Source organism: Panicum virgatum, chromosome 1K (genome assembly GCF_016808335.1).
Source record: "Panicum virgatum strain AP13 chromosome 1K, P.virgatum_v5, whole genome shotgun sequence".
Classification (NCBI taxonomy): domain Eukaryota; kingdom Viridiplantae; phylum Streptophyta; class Magnoliopsida; order Poales; family Poaceae; genus Panicum; species Panicum virgatum.
In genome coordinates, this window is record NC_053136.1 from 32,729,901 (window position 1) to 32,756,624 (window position 26,724).

At 41.4% G+C, this 26,724-nt stretch overlaps 1 protein-coding gene and 1 long non-coding RNA gene across 2 annotated transcripts; both read left to right on the forward strand.

Moving 5' to 3' along the window:
• Positions 1-7,802: 7,802 nt before the first annotated feature.
• On the forward strand, positions 7,803-12,807 carry LOC120702968 (glycerophosphodiester phosphodiesterase GDPD1, chloroplastic-like). The gene is made up of 7 exons (XM_039986967.1): positions 7,803-8,219; positions 11,116-11,175; positions 11,275-11,355; positions 11,451-11,651; positions 11,740-11,835; positions 11,940-12,136; positions 12,224-12,807. The coding sequence occupies exons 1-7, from the start codon at positions 7,953-7,955 to the stop codon at positions 12,453-12,455; spliced, it is 1,134 nt and encodes a 377-aa protein (XP_039842901.1). The 5' UTR covers positions 7,803-7,952; the 3' UTR covers positions 12,456-12,807.
• A 1,180-nt stretch (positions 12,808-13,987) lies between these two features.
• LOC120702975 lies at positions 13,988-14,577 on the forward strand. Its single transcript, XR_005686639.1, has 2 exons — positions 13,988-14,185; positions 14,320-14,577. It is a non-coding gene; the product is annotated as an uncharacterized LOC120702975 (long non-coding RNA).
• The last annotated feature ends 12,147 nt before the right edge of the window (positions 14,578-26,724 follow it).

The following is a 26,724-nucleotide window of genomic DNA, read 5'->3' on the forward strand; positions in this document are numbered from 1 at the left end:
GTCACCGCCGCTTTTGCCATGCGCTGCCTTCAGCCCCTAGCGTCGCCAATTTCTGGCTTGTGCGCCTCCTTCTCCTCTTCTTTCTTCGCGCCACGCCCGCCCCCTTGTGTGCCGACCTGCCGTCAGCCACCGCCGTCATCAGTGGACGCCGCCTGGTGCTGCAACGCTACGCCCAACACCCCTCCTCCTGTTCTCCCAGGGCCCGCCGACCATGGGGTGGGTGGCCGGAGCAAATCAGCCCCAGCCGTTCCTCAATGTGGTGCTCAGAGGCGGGGAAACAGCCCTCCTCATAGGAGACAAATCCATCCCCAAGAGCACTCCTGGACGGGAGTGTGTTGCGGGCTTGCGGCGATTGAAGACGATGTCGGCGTAGGGGCGCGGGACGAAGATTCTGCAGTGGTGGAGGTGGAGGCACGGCAGTGATGTCGTAGGTGAAGCCCGGTGGCCATTTCTCGGCAGCGGCCTCTCGATTGGGGAGCGGAGGTGCCCCACGATGTGCAGCCATAGTGCCACTACCTCCATTCCATGGAGGCAGGAGTGGCTTGGCGCCACTAGTGGTGGTGGCGCCATCCTAGTGATCCTGGAGAGGGGGACAGAACCTGGTGCGGTCTGCAGCACCGGTGAACGACGCTCATGATGGCCATTCGATTGCTGGATAGGGATCCGCTAGTGGTGGATGTCGCGTAGGGCACGACGAACAACACCCTGCACCATGAAGCGACGGACTCCCCGGACTGGTTTCCATGGATGATGGCGTTCTACATTGTGTCTGTGATGGAATCGACCATGGCGTTCATGGAAGATATGTTGAGATTCACCATCTTTTTCGTTACCTTGCAGGAACTCCGGCGAGTTATCCGGTGAGGTCTCCCTGGTGAAGTCCCTTTGTTCTCTTTCTTGTTGTGCGCTCCGTATAGAGTCGAAGCGTGTCTGATAAGGTGTTGCGAGTGAAAGTAGAAGAGTGAATGAATTGATGTAATGATTGTACCGATTAAGCACAAGGACCACATCTTTTATACATGCCCAAAAGGGCCAAAGGGTGTCTGTTCTCGAAGAGACATGCCCTTTCAGAAATGACCCCTTCATGAAATTAACAATTGCCTAATGACATTCTAATGATGTCATTAATCTAACTAATGAATTATAGAAATTGATCACTAATCCTAGGCCCCATTTGGTTGTTTTGTGCTATGAACAGTACTTGATGAATCTTTCATGTATGGAGCTCTAAACAAGGTCTATTTGCAAAACCTTTTCATAGATGATTGCAACTTTGTGTAACGAATCTAATGAGCAAAAAAAATCTGTGATGGGCTATAATAATGCTATAATAATCATTCTCTAATCGTGCGGTCAAAGACCTCATAGATTCGTCTTGTGAAGTAACGCAAGGGTTGTGGAGTTAGTTCTGCAAACTGCCTTTATTTAATACTAATAATTAACGGTCAAAGTTTCCTAATTTAATACCAAACAGGGCCCTAATTTCTTCATAACACTAAACATGCTGCCATGTGTTCTCTTGTTTCGGAGATAAATCTTAAAGTAAAAATACAATTAATATTTCCACATGCTTCATAGACACAGGGCTAGGGCGCAGCGCAGCAACTAGCTGCGGTTCTATGACAGGACCGCACAAAGTCACGCTCTAACAATAACAGCCCCTAAAACAGCCCAGACGGCTGTGCTTGCATTAATAGAGTCCCTTTCAATCTAATTTAGCTATTTTCTTTGGAAAATATAGTGGCGATTTTTGGCTCAGAACAACTTATTAGTTGTTTAAGACTTATTAGTTGTTTAAGTCATGGTTAATATATAGTAGGCCCTCAATCTAATAATCAAAGTTCAAATTAGAGTAATTTTTGTACTATAAACTAGGGGTGGCAATGAGTGATCTTTAGGAGCACATCCAATCCTCTTTAGTTCAAAATATTATACTAATAGATGGTTGGAGGTGCATTTAAGGGTTATCCAATTGCACCCCTACTATAAAACCATTGTATATATATAACTGCTTCAGATACTTATACATGTTGCTCGAATACATTTCTTCAAACACATTTCTGAAGTCTAGTTAGCTCATCTGTTCCTTTTTTTTTCATGATTTTTTCATATCCAGAGTCGTACTTTCTATTTCAATTTTCAGAAGACGTGACTTAAAATATTGATGCACAAATGGAAAAAAATGAATTACCAGGGCCACAAATTCAAGAAGAAAAATGCAGGTTGTTGTTGTAGAAGTACTGGCATGATTAGTACCCCGACCCAACAAGAAGCGGCTTCTAATGGTCGAGCAGAGCCAACTAATCCCAATTGATTAATTGATGCTGATACTAGGATTAGGTGGAAGGACATAAAAAGAAGTTGAGGAGAAGAAATTGAAATATGCCCGCAAAGAAATAGATATGAATATGAGATTGGTATTTGAAATAGAAAGAAACAGAGATATGAAAAACTTCATGCAAAATATTGTGTTCGCTTCTACATTTTGGGATGTATTGGCTGTATATTTAATTTAAGTTTTTTTTAAGAAAAACAGACATACTTGTCGTCCACCCTTAAGTCGCCATCCAAATGATCCAATGATATAATATGTGCCAATACACGATCGAGCAGCAACCATGCGTTAAGCAATGTAGTATGTTGTTATATGTTTTTCCTTAACTTCTTTTTAGATTAGAAAAGCACCACAACAGATGAGTCATAGTTCCATCGGGAAAAAAAAAGATGAGTCAGCGCTGCATCATTTCCCAGTATCCCATGACAAGTCAACGCCTGCAGGCGAGGTACCGGACGCTACGCCCACGAGAGGATTGTGCGGAGACTAGGTGTGATTCGTGGCTGAAAATATCTACCAAGTCCATGATTCGTGGCTGCTGAGTCAGTGCACCATCAGAGGCAGAAGCTAGCTAACACGCCCCGGCCGCCCGGGGGCTACCAAACCAAGCAAGGATAAGGCGTGCACCTCAGCCTGACTTGCATCGCGGACCTTGCCGCCAGCATGTGACTCGATCCACCAGCTACTTGCTCGATCAGGCGCTGGCTGATCTGAATTATCTGATCGCCACAGCGGGTGCGCTAATTTACGGTCGCCCGTAAATTGGGCTCCGTACGGTCGATTCCGACCGCACTGTCCGGCCCCTTTCTACATGTTGAGCTGATGTACTCGGTCCCATTGTCACATCACGTCATCTCATCTCATCTCGTTCCTAGCTGTGGTGAAACAAACTGCCGTGACAAATCAAGATTTCACAAAAAGACGAACTTCCGCATGGAGTACTAAATGTAGTCTATTTACAAAATCTAAAAGGACATATGTAACTTTTTGAGACGAATCTAATGACGGAAATTAATTGATGATCTGCTACAGTGGTGCTACAGTACCATCCTCTAATCACGCGTCCACAGCCTCATTAGATTCGTCTCGCGATTTGCACAGTGGGTTGTGGAGGTGGCTTTGTAATTAGACTTTATTTGATACTCTAAATTAGTGGTCAAAGGTGCAAAAAGTTTTCGCGAAATATTTTTCAGCCTTAACCAAACACGGCTACTAACTTATACAAATAAAAAATTAACCAAACTTATACAAACAATTTTTAACAAAGTTTTGAGAAAAAAATGAAAGAAAAAATTTCTGAACAGAAAATTTTGTAAAATTTGGATTAGAATATTTTGAGATCGATAAATTTTGGAAAGAAAAGTTGGGGTGCAAAATTTTTTCTGCAAGCAAAAATTTAGGAGCCAAAAAAGTCCATCAAAAGATTCTGAGATAGAAAACTTGGAGAAATATTTTGACACAAAATTTTAGGATAAAAAAAGATTAAAGGCAAAAAATAAAACACATGAAAGTTAGTAAAAGATAAGGTGAAGTGGAGCCGGAAGAGCGTGCGCAGCCCACTAGCCCCACGTGCATCGGCGCGTCGACCGCGGCGAGCGGTCGACCGCAAAACCAGTATTGCGGCAATAATGCATGGATATTGAAACCAATAATGCAGGGAGTAAACAAACTGAAACCGCGTGGTCAGTGCATGGGGCCCGCTCAATCATGGAGCCTGATGCGTCCCCGACTACAATTGCAGAAGAAAGGTGTTGCAGGTGTCGTGAGAAATAACGTTGTCGTTGGGTGGGCCGATATGGAAGCCAATATAATCCAAGTAGTAAATCCTTTTAATTTGGTAGTTTAGCGGCGTTTGAATTAGTCTTTACCCATGCTTTCCCGGCTGGTAAATTTACCAATATAGGAGTACTAGACTATATAATCTTCTCTTGCAAAGTTGCAATTTCTACTGCTTCGTTAGAACCGTCAAAGAAAAATAATGATCCTCTATCTTTTTCCTCCAACCAAGTCCTAAAATAAGTCTCGATCAGGAAAACTCTCCCCCCTTCAAGTCTGAAAAACCTCTCATTTCTTAAGTAACTTATTTAGTTACCAGAGTGGTTGGACATAGTTTATTTCTCGACTATGTTTCGCCAGCATTATTCAGATAAGTACGGTTAGGGCAACGTATCTAGTAACAAAATCAATCAAAGGTACAAAGTGTACGCCACCACATGAGCAACTTAAGTACTTAACCAACTACTGCGGTCATGCTATGCGGTATTTGGTCGCAAACACAAAGGGAGATGCTCTTATTAGCAGCAACTTGCTCACGCCTTTTCTTCCTTTCGTTTCGTTTCGTGACTTGCTATGCTTCCGCAACGTATGCCATCAACACTGGCGTTATATAATCCAAGTTGCCTTACTAATAATTCTTCTTCCACAAAAGAAAACGATTCAGCAGTTATGACTGGGTGGTGCCATGCCTCATCGAGGGCTGAATCAATCCCCGGCCTAATGAGAAAAAAGCCGTCTGAAACTCTGAAGACTAGCTAGCCACCCTGCTGGGAGGCAGACGAGACGAGCGCCCATACCATCTGTGAGCTGGTTTGGAGCTGTGACTTCCGGCACTTGGATTGTGTTGAGGTATTCACATGCCGTGCGTGTTATGAGGGCGATTTTTTCGCGTGAGAAACTGAAGTGTAAACGAATAATGCTTAAACTTGGTCCTGAATTGCCATGCTACTAAACACCAAAGGACCCTAAAAAGAAAACGATTCAGCAGCAACCAACAAAAAAAGATTGTGAAATACGGCAATGTTAATTAATACATCTAGAAGTCAAGAACGAGCCAGCCTGACGGGGACGACGACACGAGCTGTAGCCTGTAGGCGTACGAGGACTAGCCACCTATATCTATCAGTCTTGTAGCACCTTCCTGCTCGTCTCGTGAACCTTGTGCGTCTACAAACTCTCCAGCAACGAATCTGCTATCCTTTCCAACGAAGCTGACAAATCCGAGCAACCAAAAGTGACGTTGATGACACACTGCCAACAGCCCGCAATCAGTGATGCGTACGAACGCCAGAGACACGCTCGGCGGTCGGCCTCGTACGCATCTAGATCGAAGTGGAGTCTAGACAAGATCGAGCATCGCGCCACCACCGGCCGGGAAGAATTGGACTCGATGCGGCTGTTGGAATAGTGGACGAATCCATTCCTGCTTGATCTATCTGCGACAATACATACGAAGAGATAAAGTCAGTGAATCAAGCTCGCAGGAACTGACGACAGAGCAGCCTCTAGCTAGAACTGTGTAAACCCTTTATTCCAAACAGGCCAGAGCTGGAAAGCGCATGCATGAGATGCAACATGGACATTTGTCTGCGTACTTTTCCATCTCAGATAGGAAAGCATCTTGGATTCATGGTGCAGAGACATCTGGTTTTGAGATGGGCGCACACGGGAAAATCTCATGAGAGATCCCACAAGTTTGTCTTTAGCTAGTGCAGGTGCAGGAGTACAGCATGTAGTGATACAGTACTATTAGTATATATGCGATGGGTTATTCCTTCGAGTAAGTGCCCTGGAATGGATTCCCACTAGGCACTAGCAGCAACGAGATGACACTTGAGGAGAAAAAAACCTTTTGTTTAAGCATCCAAGAGTCACTTGACAAAACGGCAGCTGTGTTCTCTTTCTAAAATTCTCCGGAGTACTTAATGGATGTACAATTTCATTTTGCCTACTGCCTTTTACCACTTGCTTTGGATGTCATTCAAGTTGCAGATATATACTCCCTCCATTCTAAAATAAATTCCTTCAAATTTTATCCTACAAATAGTGTTCTTTTAGATTGTAGTAAAGCCCATCTAATTAAAATAATATCAAATACTAAAAAAATTGTATAGACAAGGGCATGAAGTCAATCAAATGCTTAAGTAGATGTTACTTTTATAGTTCCAATGCATTTGCATTTATTAGGATCTAGTGAAATAAATAAACAGCATGGTTTTCAATCACAACAGTAGTTAATTTAAGGGTAGCATGATCACTCTCTGCTACTAGTAATATAATGTGTCTGAAATTTTCTAAACAAACACTTATTTTTGGACCGAGGGAGTAGTTGACATCCAAAACTTTTGTTTAACAGTGCAAAAAATTATTTAAGTTTCTCATGTGTTAATATATAACTCAACTGCATCATTTATATCCCTTGTTTTGTATACTTTTTCATGTACAATTATCAATTTTATGATAAAAAAACATCATAAAGTGCCAATTTGGGTTGTCTTCGTAATGTTCAATCATTGACCACTGATGTATTTTGACTGTTTGATTGACCATATGTAATGATGTATATGGATTGTTTCCAAACTAGTTTCAAAATATTACAACATAGTTAAATCTTGCGGACATTTTAAACTAGTTATTAGTGGTAAAAATAGTTTATTTGTGAGTCTGATGATGTCTAAACAACATATTTTTATAATCAGAAGGGCGATATATACATAGAAATATTTGGATAATTGGCTTGTGCTTGTGCAAATGGCATACATATAATATATATCCCGTTTCCAAAATGTTAAACAATATAAGTACCAGAGAACATGTGAGGGCAAACAAGTAGCTACCATATATTCTGCAATTAAATATTATGTATACTTTTGTAAGCCCCCCTATAATATGCAAAATAAATGGACCTTTTTTTTCCCAAACACGTTACAAACACAAATGCAAACGCCCATAAACACCATCCCTTTAAGCGCACGCATACGACCTAACCCTCAATGTACACCTATAGTATACCGGGGCGAGATGTATCCTAAAATAAACTATTTTCTGTGACACTACATTCCACATGCTAATGAGATCATAGGGTTAATAACATACTATATGGTGATGGATTATTGGAATCTGCTTGTTGATAATAAGCTATTATAGATACCTGCCATTTGGTACCCTTAGGGGATCCCATGTCATGTGTAAATGTTTGCCACTTATTCTCAATCAAGTTGTAGTCACAACGTACACATAGTCACTTCTATGAATGCACGTACGCAGACTCTACACCTCTATAATTATCTTCGAAGATTGAGCCGGCAAATTCTTGAAATTGATGAAGTCACCACAAACACCTCGCTGTCGACGGGAACATCGCATATCGTTGAAAGCACAACAACGTTAATGTAGATATTGTTAGCACCATTGAAAGTTAAAACGATAGAGTACTGTTTTTACTATACTGCTATATCAGGGAGGAAAAAATTTCAAAAACAAAAATTCAGGCTGGACTTGAGGTGGGTGTTTGTTTGGCCGTGAGTGCTTTGGTTTGGTAATAAAAAGGGACAGGGAAACGGAAACCTGGGCAAGACTATCCGAATATCCCGGAGGATAAACCCAAGATGGCACCCGGAATATTCCCGCCACCCCGCGGGCGCTTCGATTTCCACCGTCGCCTGCCTTATAAAGACGGCCGGCCTTCCCGTCTCCTTCCTCGCCGCGACCTCGCCACCCAATTCAATTCGATTCGACGCCGCCGTGCCTCCTCGCTCGCCCGGCGATCCTCCAGGCGGCACGCACCCCGGCCAAATTAAATCCTCCTCCTCTCTAGCTAGCACATTAATTAGTATCCACAATGGCCCAGCTCAAGGCCGCGCGCGTCGCCGACGTGCCCACCCTGGACGTGGTGGCCCCCGGCCTGGTGGTGGCCGCCGGCGGGGCGGACGCGGCCGCCGCGGCGCGCGCGCTGGGCGGGCGGTTCTCGGTGGTCGGGCACCGCGGGAAGGGGATGAACGCGCTGGCGTCGCCGGACCGGCGCCTGCAGGAGGTCCGCGAGAACACCGTCCGCTCCTTCAACGCCGCCGCGCGCTTCCCCGTCGACTACGTCGAGTTCGACGTCCAGGTAGAGACGCTCGCTCGCTTCCCACCATTGGTTGCTCTTTTTTCTTTTTTCTTCATCCTCGCGCACACCCAAAAAAAGAGAGAGACAGCGCGCGCTACGTTAATTAGTTTTAGGGTCGCGCGATTAACGAGGCAACAGAGAAATAGCATTATTACCGGCGCGGGTGCCGGGGTTGCTCGCCGGCGCGGTGGCGTTGGGCTGGTTCTGGCTGGTCTGGCTCCTGCTTGACGGACGGGGACGGCAGATCCGCCGATGCTCGCTCGGTGAGAAGGGCTGGGTTTGGTTTGGTGTGGAAAAATTTTTATGGAATTTTTTTGTCATTTTGATCATTGATTAGGAGTATTAAATGAAATCTAATTATAAAACTATCTCCACAATCTCCCGTATAAATCGCGAGACGAATCTAATGAGGTTTTTGACTGCGTGTTTAAAACATAGTTACTGTAGTATTACTGCAGCAAATCAATATTTAATTATCATTAGATTCGTCTCGAAAAATTATATATATTTCTGAAAAAATTTTACAAATAGATTTTATTAGTATTCTATATAGATATTTATCTTTTCGTGTAATTTTAATTTGACCGGTAACCCAACACGGCCAGCGGCCCTCGCCAGCCTCAGCTCTGACTCTGAATCCTGATCCGATTCCGAACCCCCTCGCCAGCCTTGCGTGGCGTGGCGTGCTAGCTAGCGGCGCGCCCCATGTGCCGCGTCCCGGCCCGGTCTGGCTCTGGCACCGGGGCCATCGCCTGATCGCCAGCTGCAGCTAGCAACAGGCGCCCTGTTACCGCGTCGGAGGTGCCGCGAGCAGCAATAAAAGATTGCTGCAGATTGCGGTGCCCTACCGAATGTTACCCTTCTTCAAGTAAGTACTCCCTCCGTTCGGAAATGATCTACATATTTTGACTAGAGAAAGTCATTCGAAATAAAGTTTGACTTATTAATCACTCTTAGAATATAATGTCAATTACGAATAACTCAATGTCATCTCAAAACCTCTTTGAATACATATGTATTGACATAAATTTTATAAACTAATTATACATATAATTTAACTAATTATTAGTCAAAGTTTATAAAGTTTGACTTTCTCTAGTCAAAATATGTAGATCATTTCCGAACGGAGGGAGTACTGTTTAGTTCTCACCTCATAAATCCGTAAACACAAAAAAACATCACATCGAATGTTTCGACATATGCATAAAATACTAAATGAAGTCTATTTATAAAATTTTTTGCATGGATGGGTTGTAAATCGCGAGACGAATCTAATGAGCCTACTTAATCTATGATTTGCAAAAGTGATGCTACAGTAACTAGCCGCTAATCATGGATGAATTAGCATCATTAGATTTGTCTCGCGATTTACAACCCATCTGTACAAAAAGTTTTGTAAATAGACTTCATTTAGTACTTCAAATTAGCAAAATTCTTTCGAATTTTTTTTTTCGTTTCAACTAAACTGGACCTAAATATATTCCAACAAAGGTACAGAGGAAAGAGAAATTTTTTCGAAGGCATCTCAAAACAAGGGTTTCAATAGTTGGTATGAAGTATGAACCATATTTTCCGTCACGGTTCCTTACAAGATGGCATATGCATATTCTCCCGTTTCGTCAACAACCTGAGTTTCCCACCTCCCTAATCTGTCCATCCTAAAAATATTGCAACTCTCGCTTTCCGAGTAGTTAAATAATTTTAAGTTTAATTAAATTTATAAAAATAATAACATTATATCTCCAAATAGATTTAATATAAAAATATATTACATGATTAATATAATAATATTTATTTTAAATAAAAAAATTAATAATATGTGTTGTATAAATTTGGTCAAATTTGCAAATATTTGATTCCTCGAGAAGTAAGAGTTGCATTCTTTACGAGATAGAGGAAGTAAAAAAGAGTGAAATGTAAATTGTCTTTGCCTAGATTAGCGGCGCATTTGGATAGGTGCTGCTGGCTGCTGGGCCAAAAATTGGCCTTTGACCGTACCTAGCTACTTTGTTTGGATGCCGGCCAAAATTAGACATGCCCTGAATTTAGTTCATTTTTGTGCCCTGCCCCGGCCAAATCGTGGGCGGCCAAATCGGCGACCAAAGTTTGGCCAGCTGATGCTTTGGCATGGCAGACTAAGGCCGACATCCAAACAGACCCTAAGAGCTAGTTGACGATGCTTTGTTTTTTTCGAAGGAGTTGACGATGCTTTACATCGTAGGGTTTAAATATTTAAAGTACTAGCTCGCTTGATATTTGTGAGGCGGAATCTGCTCACATGCCTGATTGATTCTAGATTCCTAGCCACCGTAGCATCTGCTCCCTCCATCCCAAAAATTTATATAAAAATTCTAACATTTGTGTCTCCAAATAGATTTATTAGAAAATATATTACATGATTAATCTAATGATACTTATTTTACAACACAAATGTTAATACTATTTTATATAAATTTGATTAAATTTAAAATTGTTTGTCTCCTCAGAAAATGAGAGTTGCATTCTTGTTAGGACGGAGTAGATGGGGAGTTTTGTGGCGTTTGCACCCCACCTTGCATTGCCCATTTTCCATTTTGAGCTGTAATGCGAATATGGACCACGGTCACGATGAGCATGGTGGCCACACTTTTGTGAGGGAAGAGACAGCGATGGTACGGGGTCCCCTCTTCCTATTATCATAGACGTCTGACCGAAGCCGACGCATGTAGCCGAGCTCGTTTACAAGTTTTGCCTGAAACTGATGAGTTTTTTCCTTCCGCTTCCAGTCTGCTTAAATATTGCAAAGAAACATACTGATTCATTTTACTCTGCTTCTTGTCCCTCCTCTCTCCGTCTCCTCAATAATTCGGTGTGCAAAGATGTATGAGAAGAGAACCGTGAATATCGAATTTTGCAGGTCACCAAGGATGGGTGCCCAATCATCTTCCATGACAACTTCATCTACACCGAAGAAGATGTAAGCTCGTACTTCATGCATAGCATATGTTACATTATTTGGTCAACTGAATGCCAAACTATACGTAGGTCTTACACTCATCTTTTTCTGTTTTTCCAGGGTAAAATTTCACAGAAGCGTGTCACTGATCTTCAGCTGGAAGACTTCGTCCAGTATGGACCGCAAAATGAGCAGGGGAAGGTAATAAATAGCAGAGCACCATCTCGCCCTTATGAGGATATAAGCAATTTGGGCTAAGTAGCATCTGATTATGTTTTTCTTGCTTACGAATGCAGATCGGGAAGCCCCTGGTTCGCAAAATGAAGGATGGCAGAATGCTTAACTGGAATGTGCAGTCAGAGGATGCTCTTTGCACGCTTCAAGAAGCATTCGAGAAGGTCAACCCGAGATTGGGCTTCAACGTTGAGCTGAAATTCGATGACGATCTTGAATACAAGGAGGAGGAGCTCACTCGCATCCTCCAGGCCATCCTGAAGGCATGTGGAACACAACAAACTGTTCGTGCTTCTTTCTCTAGTTTTCTGAGAAGTTCCTGTTTAACAGTGTCGAGCATTTGATTTGCAGGTGATCTTTGAGTACGCCAAGGATAGGCCTATACTTTTCTCTAGCTTCCAGCCTGATGCTGCGCAGCTCATGCGGAAATTGCAGAGCAAATACCCTGTACGTACGCTGAATAAATTGCAAGCAGGAAACATCATAGCATTGGTTTTCAGTTATGAACATACAGTACTGATCGCATAATCCATTTTATGCTTTTCGTTCAGGTATACTTCTTGACAAACGGAGGGACAGAGATTTACACTGACGTGAGGAGGAACTCGTTGGAAGAGGCCATCAAGCTATGCCTTGGCAGCGGCCTGCAAGGGATAGTTTCCGAGGCCCGTGGGATATTCAGGCACCCTGCTGCCATACCAAAGATCAAAGAGACTAATCTCTCCCTGCTGACCTACGGAACATTGAAGTAAGACAGTTCGTACAAATTTTGTAGCATTTCCGTACTACCACACAATCTCAATGTCCATGCTCAAATTTATCATCCTTTTTGCAGTAACGTGCCGGAGGCGGTGTACATGCAGCACCTGATGGGGGTGAATGGGGTGATCGTGGACCTGGTGCCGGAGATCACCGAGGCTGTCTCCGAGCTCATCGCCTTGCCAGAGCCTGACCCTGAAGTTGAGAACTTGAACAACAACCGGGCTGCTAAAGGTGCTGCAACACCGAATTTCTCGCAACGCGAGATCTCGTTCCTGTTGAGGCTCATACCTGAGCTTGTCCAATAATGCCTCGCCTTCCAGATGTCTATCATGAATGATCTGATGTATTACTGATTTAGTGACCCGCATACAAGGAAAAAAAAGCCCTTGCGCAGGGCTATTTGTTTATGTAGGTTGATGATACGTCTATCCTGTTCTTAAGCTTGTCCTGGTCCAGTTTTATTTTTGCTGGGAGGGTTAGGGATTTGATCAATGTTGTAGGCAGGGCAAGTGGTGGAGTGAGGTCTGACAGAAACAAGCGAAAGTGTTTGGACCCCTGAAAGGAGTCTTGAGTGTAATTTCTGTAACACAATACTGAGCTGTTTGAGTTAAATCATAATGTATTGCTGAAAGTTGTTATGAACAGTGTATTTCAAGATAGATGGAGCTGGCCTGCCATAGTATTGACAGGTTAAAACTTGTGCTTGATGGGAAGGATGTGATGAAGACAAATTATCATGATTCAGGCTTTTCAGAACAAGGATTTCATCTTTTGACTTCTCTGCGCCTGGATTGCAGTTTCAGAACAGAGATTGCAGTTTCAGAACAAGTTATTTTTTGGTGCCGCGGTCGCTGGCTGGGCTCGCCACACCGTCCTTCTCTGCGCCGCCGCCGGACCCGTGCCGCCCCTGCTCCTCAGTGCCGCCGTCGGACCACCGCCTTCGAGTTGAATCCACCCTGCTCCTCTGCACCGCCACCGGACCACTACAGTCGAGCCGAATCCACCCTGCTCCTCCACGCCGCCGCCGAACCAGCACCACTCTTGCACCTCCGCGTAGCCACCGGACCAACGCCGTCGAGCCGAATCAGCCCCTGTTCCTCCGCCCCTCCCCTTTGAATGTTGATCCAGTGGCCCAGATTGAAGTTTGCACGGTTTGTACGGAGAGGTTGGTTTGCACCCGATATATTCCCTTAAGAAATGGGGTTTCAACTTTCAAGAACTTATAGTTTTAGAAACTAGGGACTTCCAAATCACACTTTTAAAAAAGTACTCCCCTATTCCAAATTGTAAATCATTTTGACTTTTCAAGATACATAATATTTATTATGCACTTCGACGTACGTTGTTTTTAGATACATAGTAAAAATTATGGATATAGAAAAAGCCAAAACCATATGTAATTTGAAATAGAGAGAGTAGTCTAGAGTGAAGTTTCTAAAACTCCAGAAAGACACGGTTTCAAAGCTTCAAGGTTTGGTGCATCAAAATATCTACTTTTCTTAAATATATTCCTCCAGTTACTATTATACAGTTAGTCATTTGTTAGTTGCTAAGTTAAAAAGTGTAATCAGCAAAAACCGAAGGAAAAAATTCACTCCCCTAACATTCAAGTCGGCTAGTCCACGATCAGCCACTTTAACAGCCCAGCTCCTACATCTGTCTTTGCAGCGTGGGCTTTAGCATCCAAAATGGAAAGCCCAGCCTAGGTAGCATGTTAAGTCCATGTCCTTAGTCTGGCAGCCCCCCGCCACCGCCACCGCCACCGCCACTGAGGCGCCACCTCTTGTGAGACCGAGTCCCCCAAGGCCCCAACCCCTCCCGCCTTCGTGTGTCTCTCCACTACCTGTCAGCCTTCTACCGTCCTTTGTGTCGCGGCCTCACAATGGCGCCGGCGTGGGTGAATGCCGGCAGGGTAATTTTGCTTGTTCCAAGAGATTAGCTTTTTTTTCCCGCATCGATGGCGCTAGCAGGATGCTAAGGACAAGCTGGAGATGAAGGCGGCGAAGTATTCTCGGGGAAGGGTGTTGACTTGAAGGTAATCCATTATTGCACTCTTACAAGTAAGGTGCTTGTGGTGCTACTTTAGTATGAATTTGTTGGTCAGCTCTACTACTATTCTTCCTCTTGAAGTTGCGCATTGACTTGTTTGGTTTCGGAATGGCTCCATAGGCTTAAGAGGGACAAGAAGTTGAAATGCAAGCTCGCTTTTAAGGGAGAAGCTCATGAATAGTCTGCATAAGCTGCTACAAAGGATGATCAAGTTGCCCTTTTTTATTGTATTATTATGAATTTCTGCAAATGTCTATAAATTAAATTTATACTAGGATTGCAAAATATGCAAGTTGGTGTCTGGAAATCTTTGGTGTAATTGTGAACATTAGGCGGATGTGATAAGTAAATATGATATTGAAAACATGTGAGTCATTATATATGGTATATTTGTACCAGTGTACTATCACCCAAGTGATGGTTAGCTGTTTCAAGTCTTAAAGGAAATCCAGTTTGGATGAACTGACAAGGGGATTGTCTGCACATAGGGTTAGCGTTCTAGGTATTGTATGAGTCGATGTAACACTACTAATAAAAAGGACAAAGCCTTAGGCAGTCCTATCTTTGAGTGCATTAGAGAAACAAGAAAGAATACATACGCAAATGATATAAGATTACAAAATTTGGTTTAACTCTCAAGAGTTGGAGTTCAAAATCATTGTGGTTAGTTAGACTAAAAAATATACTATGATGAAGTTCTCTACCCGAAGCTAGAAAATATCCCAATTCTTACTAGTGGCGGTGGAGAAGTGTTTATAAGCCTGTGGAGGGTAGATCGTATTTGGTAGGGATTAGTTTCTCGAAGAACAATTTGTGAAGAAACTAGAAATGGCTAAACATACTTTTCTGGTTTCTGATCTATAATAGAAACTAATAAATGTCTCTGGTTTGTCTGTAAAACCTCGAGCCATTTGGTATAGTTTATTCGATTTCTTTTTTAAAATTTCTCTACATGCATAGGGTAGATCGTATTTAGTAGGGATTTCAAAGACAAACTCCGTCTACTAGGAAACAAGAGTAAATTACACTGGCGGTCCTTAAACTTGTCGTGAGTTTTCATCCCGATCCTCGTACTCTTAAGATACACATGATAGTCCTTAAACTTGTCCCACCCCTTCATCTCAGTTCATAAACTTGTTTTGAGTTCTCATCCCGGTCCTCATACTCACAAAATGCAAGTAATGGTCCGTAAACTTATCCCATGCTCTCAAATAAGTCCATACACTTGATAATTTCAAGAGTTGTTATTTTAATACATTTGTTGTTATTTTAATACATTTTTTGATAGTTGATTTTATTTTAGAGATTAAAATAATATTAAAATCATTTATCCTTTTCTTAAAAATCATGAGGAAATCAAAAAAATATTTCAAATCTAGGTTATTTAGAGATTTTGATATTTCGCATTCAATTCGTGATAGTTTATCCATAAATTTTGAATCACTTTGAGTGGGAAACGAACTTGATTTGTAATCCAAAAAATTGAAACAATTCCCAAAAGTTTTTAGAAGCATATGGATCTGGATGAGAGTGTAGGACAAGTTTAAGGACTCAGATAAGAACATAGGACAAGTTTATGGACCATTATGTGCATTTTGGAGAGTATAAGGACTGGGAGAGAACTCGGTACCGGGATGAGAGCATGAGACATGTTTAAGGACTATTATGTGCATTTTAAGAGTACCGGGAACGGGGTGAGAACTCGAAACAAGTTTAAGGACCGCTTGCTTAGGAAACAATACATTAAATTTCCATAACCGAGATTTAACAAATGTTGTTTTGTCATCTACCTATCTTTATCTATTGCTAAACCTCCACCAAGCTTGACGAAGATGTCCATTATTATCCTATCTCAGGTAAGCCTATTTCATCTCCACCTTCTACAGCAGTGATTGACACTATATACTACAGAATGTATTGTGGTGTATAAAAAATCACATCATGCTGACTTGATGATGTTGATGGTGTGGGATGGTTTGTTGTTGTCACTACTACTGGAAAATGTTTTTTAGGGGAAGGTGAAACAATATTTGTAGGGGTGGGTGCGGTACCCGCCCTATCTCTCGCAGCTAAAAATTAAATAAAAATCAATTTCCAAGGACTAGTCACGCCCTCACCCTCTCGTGGAAATTGATTTTTAGAGACGGCTCACCTCTCACCTGCCCCTACAATGCATTTTCAAGGCAGGCCACCCACCCCTAAAAATCCATTTGTTAGGGCGGGTGGGTGCCCCTGAAAAAATATCACGCATTTTTTGTATAAACATACAAAAATAAATAAATCAAAATTTTTTTCTCAAAGGAAATGGAGCCCTAAATGGTCATTAATATATATTTCTATATATGCGTAAATATTGAAAAATATTAATTTCACTAGTACTGAATAAATAAATCAAAACCCAACCTATTACCATACCACTAAATCTTGGAAAAAAATCTAACATTCATGTTTGTAAAGATAGAAGAAAAAAACAAATCTTCTTCTCTCTCCTCCATGGATCTAGGTATTTATTTACCGAGGAATAAGGTTAAAATTTATAGTTTGAGTCCAAAGGATTACATAATCTTGTTTTACTACTAAAATAGCACAACTTCATCCAAAAGTTTGAGGAAAATCGTTCTTCAAATGGCAAATCTACACCATGAAGATCTAGATCTAACTAGAGGCAAAGAGAACTTAGAAATAATATGGAAAATAGCATCAACTTACCTCCTAGAGCCTCCAAATCGAAGGCAATCAAGTTTAAAACCTTCACCCCCCCTTTTTCTTTTTTTTTCTTTTTGGATTCTTGGGGAGCTCCTCCCCCGAGCAAACAATAACTTGTCGGGAGGAGGAGAAAAGGAGTTTGTAGCTTTTGACGGCCATTTTTAGGGGGGGGATTGATCATCCCCTTGAAATTCATTTGTAGGGGCGGATCACCCCATCACCCGCTCGTGAAAATGACACCCATTCTTACAGGTGGGTGTGGGGGTGACCTGCCCTACAAATAGATTTTCAGGGGCGAGTTGTTTGATACAGTAACCCCTGCCCCATTTGTAGCAATGGGTTACATTTTGATCCGCCCCTGAAAAAAATTGGGGTGTTACTACAAATTATTTTTATAGTAGTGTGCAGTGGTGTCTGTTGAAACAAAGTTGCAGACGCCCTATACTCTCCTAACTTCCTAGGCTTTAAATCATCACAAAAAGAATCACCAGCAATAATATAATGCCCACATGTAAAGTCAGAACACAATAACAGGTTAATTTGAATTTAAATTCAACCGAACCACAAAAATTAAAACGAATGCAACATCATGAATGCTCAAAATGTAATAAAACTCATATATATATTTATGTCTTAAATAATTATTTTAATTCCTCTATAAATGTTCTAAAATAAGAGAAAATTAAATAAAACCTTATCGCCCTACATAAAATCTAATAAATTTTATTAGGACTTCTTGAAATTAAAACTAGGGGTGTTACACTGTAATGTGTCTTACACTGTGGAACTCAACTCAAGAGATTACTTGCTTTATATCCGCCGAAGCCGAATGGGTGTACGCGAGCTTCCGCGGGTTTTTCTAGTACAAATACAAATCTTTCTTGTTGTCTTTGCATGAACACACCACATATATCACTATCTCCAGCAACAATAATGCCTTCAAGACAGCTACCACTTGAAGAAAACGATGGATGGACACAGGTGGTGGCAGTGCGAGATACATTATATACTATACACCCAATCTACGAATCAGTTATATGTAGCCTGGTATTTTTTTTAACGAGGAAATAAGAGTGAGGGCCTTCCATGGGCGACAAGAGCTACTCCGAGTAGCCAAGGAAGACATGCCTATACTCATCAGCATAGCTCACCAAGAGACAGCAGCAATCGACACAGGCAAGTCATCCTTGGCTACCGAATCAGCTCTGGTCCTCATGCAAGGCCCTCCTCTTCTGATCAGTTTGCGTGTGTATGGATGCACCGTGTGTCCTCAAGTACTTATAGGGTTGAAAAGCACGAAGAAATATGGACCACAATGTTTGACCGCTGCATGTGCCGCCTCCACAACCTTTTGCTGGTTTGATGCCACGCTTGACATTGTAATGATTGTATAACTTGCGTGTACCATCAGAATCTGTTCTCTTCTCGATCTGTTGTAGTAGTTCGCAGTAGGCTATGGTTGGTATATAATCCTCCATTTATTCCAAATTATAGGTGGTTTTGACAAATCTAAATACATATATTTTGTATACATCTAGTCATCTAGATATTTGATTATGTTTAGATACATAGAAAAAAATGTATTTAGATCATCTAGATATTTGATTATGGTTAGATACATACAAAATATATGTATTTAGATTTGCCAAAGCAACTAATAATTTGGAACGGAGGGAGTATAATATAATACACACTTAGCTTATTATCAAATCAAGGGGCTAGTTCACTGCCAGAAAAACGGCTCATTCGTTCACGACAGTTAGTACCAGGCAGAAGTAGTTGTAATATTTCAAGTGTATATAAATATAATATAATATAATATAGTTCCTTTTATTGGCTCGATATAAATGCGAATGCTAGATACGAGTACGAATACACAAACGGCTATGAATACGAATAATAATACTAATTAATTCAAATTGAAAAAAAGAGAAAAGAAACCAAATATAAATAAAACATAAACGGCTCGATATAAATAAAGCTGCCTGGCCTGACTCCCTACGTGGCAAGCAGTTAAGTACTAAATTGCGAGTGACCGGTACTAAGTGCACGCGCACTTAGTACCGAATGAGAGGTACCAGGCGGGGAACCACTACAAACCAGGAGTTCCCGTCCCAATACTAATGATAGTTTTTCTAGCAGTGGTTATAGTAGGGCTCAAACCGTGGTATTGCCTCGCAGTGCAAATACCGTACCCATTGGACTACCGATGGATATATTTGGTTGTAGTTGCAACTTTGAGCAAAATAGTACTCCCTTGATTATTAAATATATAAACGATCTTTGAACAAGGAAGTTTTTAGTTTATTTTGAACTAATCCTCTTACCCCAAACGTCAACTGAAGTAGTATATACTCTCTCCATTTACTTTTGATAGCTATATTCCAAAAACTTAAATGTTCAAAAATGATAGATATATTTACTATTGACATAGGATGTGGCAATAAATAGCACTAGTTATAAAGAGTTACAAGTTAAAACATTGGAGGACCAACAAAAAAGTATGTTGCATTTATTAGATTGATAAGCACACTTGTGGTGCCCTTGATCATTGTACCATATGAAAATATATCAATCAAAACTGAATGGAGGGAGTATGTGTTTGTCACAAAAAGTTTGAATCATGCCACATGCACATAGCATAATCATCCCACATATCAATCTGGAATGAATTAACCACAAAGCTTCTGCTTTTAATGAACTACCGTTCGTTCAAAGCGCAATCATGGTTTCTGACCATCCACTTGTTCGGCATTTTTCAAATCCTAGGTCCTTTTGACATGTTGCCGGTCCTTTGACATTCTTCCAAAATCATCAATATGCGTGATATATCAACACTGGCTGGCAACTTTCCATCTGTATGTCAGTTTATGCGTCGATCATAACAAGTGATCGGGTTTATATTCCACCACTGTGCATCATGTGCAAACCAAATGCTGCTGAAATGGGAATCTAGCTGACCTGATAGACTTGTTTAACTGATCACTTGTCTTCATGAAGCAAAAGCAGGGGTATCTGGCTTTCCTTCTCTGATATTTTGGATGCGGTACGGTAAGGTGACAAGTGTACAACGGCAATCAAAAAACTTGGGTCTATTTAGTTTCTAGACTAGATTGGCACTTGATGTTGGAAAGGCCGCCGTGTCTCTCCAACTAAAAGATGCTCCGGAACTTTCCTCCTTTCAGATTGATCATCACTCTTCTATCTTTTCAATTGTATGAGTCAAAGGGTCCTAATTAAGTCATAACTAGTCTATCGACCCGTACTCCCGCACAGACTCACTTGATGTTGGAAAGGCCGCCGTGTCTCTCCAACTAAAAGATGCTCCGGAACTTTCCTCCTTTCAGATTGATCATCACTCTTCTATCTTTTCAATTGTATGAGTCAAAGGGTCCTAATTAAGTCATAACTAGTCTATCGACCCGTACTCCCGCACAGACTAGTTAGAGATATCTAATAATTATCTATCTCACACTTTTTTTAACCAATTAAATATTCTAATTCAATACTGCAAAGATATATATTTATCATTATGTAACTGTAATAAATGTGATAGGTTTAGTTACTAATAATTTTTTCTCACTTCACATCACACCTCCATATATATTTGATATGTGTTTAATTGAACACTTTGTTTGAGCTATGTGAACAACATAAAAATTGGTATTCTTATCTCTTTTCTTATACATGAATATATGGTGACAAGTACATTATGGTTAGTATGTTTATATAAATAATATATTAATAATGATAGGAATAGTAATTTAGAATTTTATATTGATGCGCTTTAAAATTTTATTATAATAACATAATTTTGATTCAGATTTGGGGTTCATTCTAACATTTTATTATGTTATCATTGGATAATATATATATATATATAAATTTAGGGGATTATTTGATATTATTTTATAATGGCATAAGTGGGTAATTTACATGAAGATTAGGGGGTTACTTTAGATTAGTTCTTTATAATGGCAGAGGTGGGTAATTTAGATACATGTTTAGGGGGTTACTTTAGTCTATTTTTATAATGGCAAAGATGGATAATTTATTAAAAAAGATAACAGATCCAATGACTATTATGATTAGAGTTGCCCAATTGATGGCCGGATGTTTCTGATTTTTGTGAGAATTTGTAGAATTTCTCTATTTTTTTAGACTATCCACCTAGGATCCTAGGTGGCTTCACCTGGAGGCATCAAAAGGAGCCTCCAATTAGTAATAATAAGATAAACAAAGAAAAAATTTGATAGTTTACTTATATGAAAAAATTCTTATGCACAGAACTTAAGGGAGGGAGAAAACGAGAGCTTCTAAACTTCCTGCGTAATTGCTTGTTCCACTGTAAAATTGTAGATATTCTTGCAGTCGTATGAACTGGAATGACGAGCAAACAATCAATTGTAAAACACATCTGCCTATATCTATCAGTTGAACCATTAAATGACGGAATAACTATCAGTTCAAAATAGCTATCACCGCGGGTTTTTTTTAGGTGGGTGGGTGGGGGGGGGGGGGTTGGTTGGATTTAAGTCGATGGTGATGGGATAGTCCATCACCGCCGGTTCTAGAACTGTTTTGAACTGGCGGTGATAGTCCGTTTGCGATGACCCTATCTATAGTTGTGTGAAATGGCTGAATAGAAAGTTTAAAAAAAGGCTGCATAATATATGCTATCACAACATTCTAAGGAAAAATTATTTTGTAAAGTGTATTGAATTTAAAGCCGTGGTGAACATACGAAGAAACAAAAAACAAAATAGGATAGAGCCCTGGCAAACACCGTTGCCATATGTATACTACAATCCTTGAGTCAAATCCAAACAGACAAACCCTATAAAACATTAGACATGTCGCAAGATACGACATTTGGGCACCACACCACTGTGCATGTACAAATGTACAACAGAGGAATCAATCAAGTTGGATATCTGTGTGGCCATCGACAGTGAGGCCAATGACCTGGAATTACTACTGCATGGGAAGTGCCAAGAGCACCCATACCGGCCCAGCATATCCCTTCGTAGATACAGAGACTAGAAGCTGACCTTCCGCCCATGCAACGACCAAAGTCATAATACATGGGTAATTCAGCTCCAGGACGAACTCATAGATGACTCTGGAGCCAGGCGGTAGGTTTATTTGCATTAAAATTAAAATATAAATGACTGCTAGATATATATTTGGCTAAAGCGGAAGGACTCTGTGCAAGTCACATTCATGTATTTTGTCTTCTTCGTTTCTTCTAATGTCTTGTTCTGAAATTTTCATGACGTTACAGCTATATTGACATGAGCGTCCACTAGCTAGCTATAATGTCTTGTTCTGAATTGTTGTGGACATTTATGTCTGTATCTCATAACCTAATAAACATACAAAACGATAAGGCTAAATGTGCAGATATGCTTCTATTTTCAGTTTCACTTGCTGGAAAATAGGCTCATGAATATTTTAGAAATTTCAAAGCAAGAGTGCATGGCATCAAATATTTCCATACTGCTAGTTTAAGATGGGGCAAGTTAACTCAAATATGAGAGCTCTTCCCTATGGTTAAACATACAACAAAGATAAGGATGGAGCTCGCACAAATTTTCGCGTGATGAACTGTGTGACTTGTGACTTGCACCGCTTTTATCATCTGCATATTAATTTTTACAATAGTCATTAGACGTTATTAATATGCAGTCATTGCCATAATTCCGAGTTGAATGAGCAGTATTAATCCGAGTTATTTGAGCGTACTACTACTAATTAATGGGTGAATTTATAGCGAAAACAGTCAGCAATGGGCCTTGCCTATACAAAAGTCCTGGAGATGTCCAGTAAGAGTGTGTGAAATACCCACAAACTCATCTTTCTCTTTTCCATCCAGCGAAGATTCCAAGGTGAGCGATACCTTCGAGTCGTTACCATTATGAAGCCCGAGGAACGACAGTAAGGTTTCTGGACAGCGCAACTACGCGACCACTCGAGGCCCATCGACTACTTTCCTACCTCAACCATGATTTGCAGTGCGCCGCGTCTACATAAGGTGTGATGATTTTATATGTCGATTTATTTCAGTTCCTTTTTTATCTATTTGGTTTTAGTTCTGAAATGCATAGCGATGGCATTATTTTATATAATTTGGCACTGTATGTTATGAAAATCAAGACTCCTGTGGAAACAACTATAGAAACTCCAATCAAGATCACATGATCCTCATCCAAGGGCTATGAGCAAAGGTGGTTTCTATAGGATATGGTGCCATATAATTTGCCTCAAATTAAAATCTGATATATTTAAATGCAGCACCTCTTCATCAAATTAAATCTGCTTCTTACATCTGTGTCTTATCATCCATCATCGATACCATATATGATTCTTTTTCGAAAACAGTAAGCTCATATACAGGAAGCCTATTTAATTTCTGTCTGCTATCAAGTCACTATGTCGTGACCTTAAGAATGCAATAATTTTTTTTCTCTTCTAATATATCTGCAGTAGTGTAACACCCGAGTGTTTAAAATTGGGCTTAACTGATTAATTAGTGACCTAAGTTAATCCGTCGCAAATCAAGTCGAAAACTCTGCTCAAACTCAGTTTCATTTTCTGGAGTCTGGGAAACCGGAACCTCCGGAATTTGTACCCGGAACTTCCGGAAATATCCAGATACTCCGGGTATTAAACCGGAAACTCCGGATTAACCCGGATACTCTGGGTATTCATCCAGATACTCCGGACCTGAAGCTCCATATCACGTGTTTTTAGCCTTCTAACTGTTTCCATATGTTAAAACACCGTTCACTTCAGCTCTTTCTCTCCCTCACGAGCCCTCCTTCAACTCTCTCTCTCTCCCTCACTAGTCCTCCTTTCTCCCTAAGCCCTAGACCCCAAGATCTTCCATTTCAAGTTGATTCCAAGGCAAAGGGAACCTCTATCGGCGTGGAGAATCATCCTTTCCATTCATTCCTCCTTAGGGTGACTTCATTTCAACTTGAGAAGGTACCCAAGCTAGGACTAAATGGAATGATCGTTCTAGGATGTTTTAAGTGATTCCGTTTGGGTCAATCATCTTCTTATGAATAACTCTACTAGGGTCTAGGAGGGTTTCGATTTTTGTGAGTTGGTTTTGCCTCAATCAAAACATCAATTTTGGGGGCAAAAGCTGTGTGAAATCCGGAAACTCCGGGTGTAAGTCCGGATACTCCGGAAATTTCACACCCGGAAACTCCGAGTATTAATCCGGATATTCCGGGTTTTGCAGGATTTTGGACGTCGGGTTGTCTCGGGTAGTGGTGTGCAGCTACGGGTTAGGATTATTGCAAAGTTACAATCATACTGCATGCATTCTTATGTCATATGCATACGTGTAGACGCCGCCGCTGAAGGAATCGTGTACGAGGTGGTTGCGGAGCCACAGGAGCCGCAGGGGCACGCCCCGCAGCAGGAGGATCGTGGGGAGCAGGCCCAATGCTCATCTCACCCTAGCACTGAGCAGCAGACGCAAGGCAAGCCCCAATGCACATCCTACTATTTCAAATTATAACACCTATTTATGTTGCTATTACTTGTGCATTAGGTTTAGGAATTTGTTGGAACCCTAGTTGCATGATCCCTAGGTTCCCTCGAGTTGTACTAGTATGTAGAGGACGATAGAAATGCTATGCTTAATAAAACTCGGTAGAAGACGAGTGATTTCGGGTCACTCGCGAGATATAGGGTATTTAGTTATTTTGAATATATGGAATATTGAATTAGGTAAGAAAGGAAAAGAATTTGGAGACCGGGCGGGGAAAAGTTAGCCCCGTCTGTGTCGGTTAAGGACCGTTCGTTGTCTGGCCCTGTGATTGAGTTTGAACAGTACTAACCGCATACCGGGAGTAGGAGGTAGTCAAAACCGGTAAGCCGAGTACTGCTTTGTTTCAAAAGTATAGGAACCCGCACCCAACTCCTGGGGCGAGTCGAATAGTCGCGGAGAATTGGGATGCATATGTTTATTTTTGGTGGTCTCACGTTGAGCTCGGCTGACCATATGTCGTTGGGCTGGTTCCTGTAGTTCGAGGCGAGGAGGGGAAAGATTGGTGCGTGGGGTCCGACGGGACTTTTGCGTGCCGTGTTGGTTAGGTCCACCTTGCAAGGTTAAATCGGATCGATTCGCCGTCAGTCGCTCTCAGATATGAGCACCTTGATCGCAGCACCGCATCGTAGTAATGCTATATGGAATTTTAAGTGATGTTTGGAAATGACCATCATGAATTATTATCCCATGTTTGACATGATTTGCTTAGCAGGTGCAAATACTAGTTAATGACTTTTGTATATTAAATTTGGAGCTAAAAGTGAAAAAAATAAGGACTTATGTTAGAAGTTTTTTATGCAAATTAACCACCAGCCAGAAAGCTTTGCATGTCTAGATATGTGGGCTAAGTTATACCCACTGGTCGGGTAAGCCTTGCTGAGTATTAGTATACTCAGGGTTTGTTGCCATAATTATTATTTCAGGACACTCGGACGTCGATTTCTGCCCTTGCTACATTAAATTCATCCGCAGAGATGCAGAGGGGTGGGAAGTGGTGGAGAGAGACCCTTAGGCTAGGGATTTGTCAAGTTGTACCCTTGGGGCTGAGTGTGCAGCCTTTCTGTTTTGCGCAGACCGGTCTGACCGGTCTTGATAGATCAGAGCTGGTGAAAGCTAGAGCAGTTGTAGGATCCTTTGTATTCAAACTTCAGTCGTATATATTGTAAAGTTAGTCTTGTAAATTACTTATGTAGTTGAACTCGGCCTGTAAAACTTAATGTTTCGAGTCGTGATCGCTCTCGTATTTTTAAGTATTATGCCGTGCTTGTACCATCTGTGCCCACCTTCGCGTGGGACTATCGGTGTTGTTTCGATCGGGCCGTGGGTTGAGAAAGGATCGCCAAATTAAGCCGTTAAGCTAATGCGCCCGATGTGTACAAATAACAGCCATTACGCTTAATTAGAGTTTTAATTTGGCGGTTCCGTCACAGCTGGTATCAGAGCCGAAACACACTGGGGGTGGTACGAGCATGACTAAGTTTGAGGTTTTTACGACTTAAAAACGAATTTCAACTTAAGACAAATGTTATTTAGTAGCGTGGGCGGGGGTTAATTGTAATAGCCCTATATAGTTAATGTTAGAGTCGCAGCTAGATTATTGGGATGGAGATGAGAGGTCACCGTGGGACGGTCATGCATTGTGCATCATGTCATTCATTGATTTAAAAAGATTCTTGAATTTTGAGGGTGGGGACGAACTGAAACACCACGAGTGTATCCAGAGACTCCGGACATAGGTCCGGATAGTCCGGGTGGGGATATCCGGATATTCCGGGTGAGAATCCGGATACTCCGGATTTGGTTGCAAAAAGAGTCCCGGCGTTTTGATTTAATTTACGCTTTCTGCATTCTTCCATGGTTGATTGTTTGTAATCAAAATTATGGGACTAATCCAACCATGGCTGAATGCAGAATGGGGGAACCACCGAACCCTCTGGATTTAGCTCAGGCCATTGCGGCCATGCTCACCGGATGCGATGAGCAGACGGCACTCCTCCGGGAGATTGTGGTGCAGGGCAGGGCACAGCGGCACGAACATCATCCCCAGCCCCCAGCTCCTGGATATCCGGAGTTTCTGGCTACTCAGCCACCACTCTTCCATAAGGCTGTTATCGCCACAAATTAACAGGATTAATTTGTGGGCCGAAAGCAAAATGGGCTTGAAGCAGAAGATTAAGAAGGCTTATAAATTGGCTCCTGCGTGAGCATCTGGGCCACATGGGCCATGTATCTTAGATTTAGTTCAAGATTAGAGA

Excerpts from the sequence above, each read along its gene's own strand:
- LOC120702968 (XM_039986967.1), top strand. The coding sequence starts at position 7,953 with ATGGCCCAGCTCAAGGCCGCGCGCGTCGCCGACGTGCCCACCCTGGAC. Across the intron at positions 8,220-11,115 it reads ACGTCGAGTTCGACGTCCAG|GTCACCAAGGATGGGTGCCC; the intron begins GTAGAGACGCTC and ends CGAATTTTGCAG. Across the intron at positions 11,176-11,274 it reads TCATCTACACCGAAGAAGAT|GGTAAAATTTCACAGAAGCG; the intron begins GTAAGCTCGTAC and ends CTGTTTTTCCAG.